Raw genomic sequence first — 6,470 nt, 5'->3', positions numbered from 1 at the left:
AGCTGTTGATGACCGAGACTCCCGAAGTTCCCCAGTTCTGCCAGGTCCTGTGGGACAGTGGTTACCACAGCCTGGCCAGGGCACTGGAAGACCCCCAGGCTGACCAGCGTGAGCGTGAGTACACTATCTCATACCTTAAGCCACGTCACACATTCAGGACCATGATTTTACACCTGATCACTCCCCAACCAAGGTTGGCTCTGGGTTGAGAGAAATTCCAAAATAAATTTTCCATGTTACAACAGCAACAACAATAGAATAGCAATATTTGTTATACACATACAATGTACTTTCCATGTATAAGTCCATGAGTGCTGAACAAAATTAGCTATGTTGATGAAGATTAGACATCCAGGCAATGAGATACACAATATACAGTTGATCAAACAACTGGATATACCTATTTTGGAAATATCTATTTTGTCTTCCCTCATCACTGACATGAGTTTCATTGTCAGTAACAACAGATAGTGGAAGCTATTTGAGATGTGTGGCTATTTACAAAACCTATCCAGTTGCTTGAGGACCTTTTCTAAACAAGCTTCGTATTGCTTGCCTGTAAAGCTTGGTGATATCGTTTTGGGAACATCCCATCCATGCCACCTCTGTCAGAACGTGACTGCCTGGCACATTGACATAAAGAAATGATAAAGTTTCAAACACAAGTTAACCTTCCATTTCCAGAAGCTGAGGCTCTCAAAGACGAGGTCACAAGTCTGCAGCAACAGAACCGGCTCCTGACCAGGCGAGTACGGCAGCTGGAGTTGGACCAGCAGCGGACCAACAAGAAGCTCGCAGAAATAACAGCAGAACTGAGATGTAAGGACAGCCGGTACACCATGCAAAGCTCTACTGAGGAGGACTTGCTAAAGAAGAGGAACAGAACGCTCAGGGAACTCTTAGAAATGGAGGAACAATACAGGAGACGTATGACAAAACAAAGGGATGGGCATGTACAGAAGTCATTATAGTGGTCTTTATTTTATATAAAGGAGAAAAATATGAAATGCCTCCAGCCCATACCAGGACTGCTGGGCATTTAAAATGTGTGGGTAGCAGGGCATCTTTTGTGTAAATATAAAGAAACTGCTGTGCATATGGGCATACAATGCCAGTTCCATCTGCTGCTAATGCTAACATGTTTTAGGAAGATTTTGCAAGCTGTTATGTAGGTTACAATCCTTGTATCTAAAATAGGATTTGAGAATCTGATATGAAAGACTAACATTTGAATGGTGGTTGGAATGAAGTTTTTATTTGTCACAACTGCTGTTGCTGAATAAAGGGCAGGAATCAAGTTTTGGTTCATTTTAGCACTAGTTTTCCATGATCCTTCCAACAGGGTATTTGGCTGTCATGCCAGCAACTTGAAACTACAGTAATGCATAACTATGAATTTGTCAATTGTCACAACTGCATGAGTGTTCCCACATATAGGTAATACAAATTCAAATCTCAGAAAATTCCAGGTTTGACCATATATCATGTCATAGTCATGTAAGTGCAAATTTAGCATCTCAACACTACCATAGTAACATGCACATAGCATCAAATTTGCTGCTGCTATTGTTTGTGTTCTGTGCTCCATTTTATTTGACCTTTTGTTATAAACTCATCCAAATTATTTCTGAAGAAATCAAGAATACATCTATTCTCCCAAGGTCAGCTCAAAATGACAATAATATACTCAAACAACCTGGTTTAAAAAATACCTTACATACGAACAAAATTCAAACACTTAGTGAGAATGAAACCAAGAGTTATATACACAGAAGCTCATATTTTTCCTTAACACATTCCTTCATTATCTAATAATAATAATCTGTAGGAATAAAATGGTGTAAGGGCCCCATATGACATTTATGACATTGACTTTAGGACATTCCATACCTTGGGCATATTTTTCTCACACACCGTAGACACTGCAAAACAGACACCAATGCAAAATTTGGATTGACAAAAGGGGTAGCCACCCATGTGGTTCTTCCCTTCTGCGTCAGCGTGTGATCCCCCTCCCCTCCCCCTTCCACAGCTCCTTCAGCTCCACCTGTCCCCCAAGGTCCCTGATGGCAGCCTTCCCAGCATCCTCCACATCCTTGTGCCGAAGCCTGGCCTCGTTGATGACGGCCTCTGCTCCCAGCTCCAGGATGGGGTCGGCAAACTCCCTGCTCCTGGACACCAGGTTCCGGATGGCCATGCACCCTTGTTGCTACATTGTGTGATGGAATTTTAAAAAAATGCAAGGTCTTTCAAAGATCAAAACTGCTTGAATCAAATTTTGACTGTTGCTTCAATCTTGAAAATCTGTGCCATCATTTAAGCACGCAGTCAAGCCTCATCACACAACATGTATTCCAGCTGGTTTTAAGGACAGGTGCCAACAAATTTTGTTTGCTAATATGATTTGATATTTCTTTCTACTTTCTTCACACAGTTATTGCCATCTAGTGTTACAATTTACATACTGTAAATGCAGAAATGTTCGTGGTGGTTTAATGTTTGGGGTTTTTGCGGTGGCTGCTTCACCGCGAATTTAAAACCACCACGAACATTTTTCCATGGCAGTAAGAGATTACAGTGCATGGTGCTACCGTGAACTTAAAACCACTGTGAAAAGTCCTTTTTTCCGCTACCGCGAAATTAAATCCCCACAAACTTAAAATGCATTTACAGTACTAAACACACCTGAACGGAGGCCTTGTCCATGTGAACCTTCATGGCTTGTACCACGGTCTCAGCTCCGTTGGCTGCCATGATGGCCTTGACATTGTCTGTGTTCCGCAGAGCGAGAGCACACAGAGCAGCACAACCCTCCTCACACACCTGTGCCACGCCCTGGAGAAGGTCAAATGTGCAATCTCAGCATCCCATAATACCAGGAAGTGGGTCATAGGAAATCTTCACTGAACTTCTTTCTTCACATTTGGACATATACTTCTTCACTGTTCTGTTGTGAAAGATACTGTAGTAGAGTGAGTGAAATGACAGATTAGCTACATGATTTCAGAAAAGACCAAATATTTATGTGAATGATAGAGGAAACTTCATTTTGCTGTCACTTAAATCAAAGGTAAGTGTCATTCTTACTATGTGGATGTTGAGTGCAGTGATGATCAGCTCCATCCCTCCTGCCTGCACAATTTTGGTCTTCACATCGTCGTTCCCAGCTATGGCCTTCAGCAGACTGATGCCCCGACTAGCCAGAGCCTGACACAAAACCATCAACACTCAACAGGCATGTTTAATTTGTTGTAGTCAGGAATACTCATCAATTAATCTCAACCTTCTCAAATGACCAATATCAAACATTTACAGTTCAAGAAAAGACGGCATTGAAAGAAATGTTGCTGATAAAATGCAATACATGCTTGAGCAAGCATGAAATACAAATAGGTACACCAGCATGGGAGTTAGCCTATCTGCTCTATTGACAAGGAAAGTTAATTATTGTGCTGGTAGGTGAAAAATGATCTATGTGCAAACTCGTGTACATGGTTGTTATTTCTCTGTGAGTATGTTAAAGCTTTACCATCAAGTTTAGGCTCACCTGATGTCGAACATTTTCCCTCATGGCATTCAGCACCAGGTCCAGTCCTCCAAGGTCGACAATAGCCTGACAGAACTCGTTCCTAACGGCCAGTCGGCTCAACGTCAAGCAAACATCTGCTGTGGTTCCAGTATCCCCTGTACAAGCTGACAAGATCAAGGAATATCAATACCAAATATCAGAAGACTATAAAGTATAATCTAGATACAAAAAAAGGGTGTGTTGTAAAAGAAACAAGAGCTACAACAACAGAACACATGTAACGTTTTATGTACATTAAGAAACTGCAAGTCATACACATTTCTTAGATGCAAAATGTATTGTGTTCATCCTGCAAGAGCCCTTTAATGTGATGACAACAATTCTCAGACAAATAGACAAATACTGACATGAATACCAATGGTCACAGTGCTTAGGAATTGTTGTAAAAAGACTCATTATAAGGAACCTACAAAAAAGGAACACAGATAAAATTACAATGTTCCACCTTACCTGCTAAAGAAGCCAGGAGTGTCTCCAATGCCTTATTCTCCATCACCATCATTTTGGCATGTTCGTGTGCCTTTCCAAATGGAACGCGTATGTCGTCATCAAACGTCATCACCCTCATTACTGCACACGCTGATTTCACCACATCTTTGTGGGTACCGTGTGTTTCGAGAGCCTTCGTCAGACAAGGGAGTAGACCGTGCTCTATGTATGCCTGTCGGTTGGTCTCATGCTTTAAACATGTGGCGTAAATAGCCTTAAAGGTGCTTGCCTGGAGCGAAGCATCTTCAGGAAACTTGGTAAGAGTTTGTATAAGAAACTGCATGCCCGCCTCATTGATTAGATCAGGTTGTCCGTCGATAAAGGCAGCAAGAGTTTCTATACATCTGCACAGCATGTTGGTATCATCGCAGAACTTGTTGCATGCTGAGAACATGACCTTGTAGCCATCCGTGCTGGCAGCCAGGCTGCGGTGGGAGAAGCTGACCGTGCACTCTTCTTGGAATGCCTGTAGAGCAGACGTTAGTTTTTCTGGGTCAGGACTGTCGGATGTGAGTAAGGTGGACAGATCGGACAGTGCCTGCAAAACGGCATGCTCCGTTTCTCCTGGTGTTGACCCCTAATGGTGGAGAAAGAAAGCAATCAGTCATGGGGAAGCAGAGCTCAAATTGCCTCTTTTCTGTTTCTCCAAAGTACCAAGCCTGTATTCTTTCAGGTTGCCATATTGAAAGTCAATCATGTTTCCTTTAGTAATCTAAAATCTTTACTAGTAATGCAAATTGTAGGTTGGCAGTTCAAGCAATGATTTACTGAACTGTATAATTTCTCTTGCTACATAACAGTTACATAAATGATTTTTCATCTACATCTACATTGCAACTACAGATATCACATAGAAGACCTGAGAAAGTTTGGAATTAGTTCAAACTATGCTAGGTCACTGGCATAGCTATCCTATGGTGACAAAAATCGAATGCTGAAAAAATTTCAGTTTTGGATGAATAGAACAGAAGTGTAGCCTTTACCAGGTTGAGTGTTTTCACGATGTTGCTCAGGTTGACACCTTGCGACTCGAACTGTTGGACGGCGTCCTGGACTGCCTCTTCCCCCTCCATATCAAACTCCTCCATGTTCTCCTTAACTACAGCATCAAACGTCTCCTGGGTGATCTGTTTAGCCATCTTCCATGTGAACAAAATTGGATGTTAGATCTAGGAGGTTCTATTTCCTTGTTGTTGCATGGCAAATACAAATATTCATTTTGTAATATCTATTTCAAAGTTTCTTATTCTAATCTATTGTACAGTGTTTATAACGTTACATGTAATGTTACATAACATTAACTGATTTGCAAAATATCACTGAATGTTACAAAATCAAGTATTTTAACAAAGGCAATCATCCCAGGGCATATGTACACGTGGCATTTGCAGAACATAGTGTATCACTATCATCATCATCACCATCATCATCAGTCATGTAGGGCATGACCATAATATTGATTTAACTGATGTTGACAAGGCCAGGCAGAGTTTTGTCTTACACTATGCAATCATTAGTGTAAACTTGCATCCTAATTGGGAAATTCGTGTGACTTCATGCAAGCCTTCCATCATAGATTTATTCTAGATCTAATTTTCCACACCAGCTATCTTTAGTGCACCAGGACGAGTGGAAACCGTTAATGTGTTCCTGTGATGATTACCGCGCTCCTCCTGTCCAAGTCCGATTTCAGACATCTGATGAAGGTCGCGAGATCGATTAAAAATTTATGATGTTTCCCTTGTGTTAGAACCAAGCTCAAATTTTGTAAATATGGATTCTACCATGAACACAGATGAGCTTCAATTAAAGACAATATGAAAATTTGTTAAAGAGTCCGGTTGTTGCTATTACCAGTATGCATGTAGATTAAGTGCTTCACTATCCGTACCTTAAGAGCCTTAGATAAGTCTTACTGATATGGTGATGTTGATTGTCTGCAGCTGGCTGTTTCAATATTAACATTCAACATGGAGGTTGTTTACTCCTCTTCTTTTGCACGGACATTTTCATGACGCAGTAATACGGACTCAAGTAACGTTACCTAGTCTCCCCATTACCCCTTCTCCCCTCCAGCCCCCTCCCATCTACCAACCCCCCTCCCCACTTCGGAGTGAGGAGGTTGAGTGACAAGTGCATAATTTCTATGGTTAGCGTTATACGTCCTTGGTTATATCTAATGATTACTGATAATGATAAGGCAAAGAATGGGTAACGTTACATAATTCCCAACCAGGTTATCTTCAAGAAATGTAAACGTTACCTTTGTGGTTTGTTGGCGGGGCAACTAACAAAATTCGGATCACCGCGCCACCAAAGACCGGAAGTGTACCTCGTAGGGGTTGGCGATAGATCGGGTGCGGTAGGCAAACGGAAGTGAAAGTTACTGCAT

At 41.5% G+C, this 6,470-nt stretch overlaps 2 protein-coding genes across 2 annotated transcripts; one reads left to right on the top strand and one right to left on the bottom strand.

Moving 5' to 3' along the window:
* Positions 1 to 6: 6 nt before the first annotated feature.
* LOC118410035 lies at positions 7 to 1,297 on the top strand. Its single transcript, XM_035811496.1, has 2 exons — positions 7 to 114; positions 685 to 1,297. Exons 1-2 carry the CDS (start codon positions 9 to 11, stop codon positions 969 to 971), a joined length of 393 nt encoding a protein of 130 aa, XP_035667389.1. The 5' UTR covers positions 7 to 8; the 3' UTR covers positions 972 to 1,297.
* On the bottom strand, positions 1,234 to 6,442 carry LOC118410028 (armadillo repeat-containing protein 6-like). The gene is made up of 7 exons (XM_035811488.1): positions 6,342 to 6,442; positions 5,062 to 5,217; positions 4,040 to 4,655; positions 3,548 to 3,693; positions 3,088 to 3,207; positions 2,686 to 2,835; positions 1,234 to 2,209 (listed from the first exon to the last, which is right to left on the bottom strand). Exons 2-7 carry the CDS (start codon positions 5,215 to 5,217, stop codon positions 1,997 to 1,999), a joined length of 1,401 nt encoding a protein of 466 aa, XP_035667381.1. The 5' UTR covers positions 6,342 to 6,442; the 3' UTR covers positions 1,234 to 1,996.
* Between the last annotated feature and the right edge of the window lie 28 nt (positions 6,443 to 6,470).

Source organism: Branchiostoma floridae, chromosome 2, assembly GCF_000003815.2.
Source record: "Branchiostoma floridae strain S238N-H82 chromosome 2, Bfl_VNyyK, whole genome shotgun sequence".
Taxonomy (NCBI): Eukaryota; Metazoa; Chordata; class Leptocardii; order Amphioxiformes; family Branchiostomatidae; genus Branchiostoma; species Branchiostoma floridae.
Note: the sequence above shows the minus strand (reverse complement) of the source record. Positions and strands in the feature narration are given on the sequence as shown.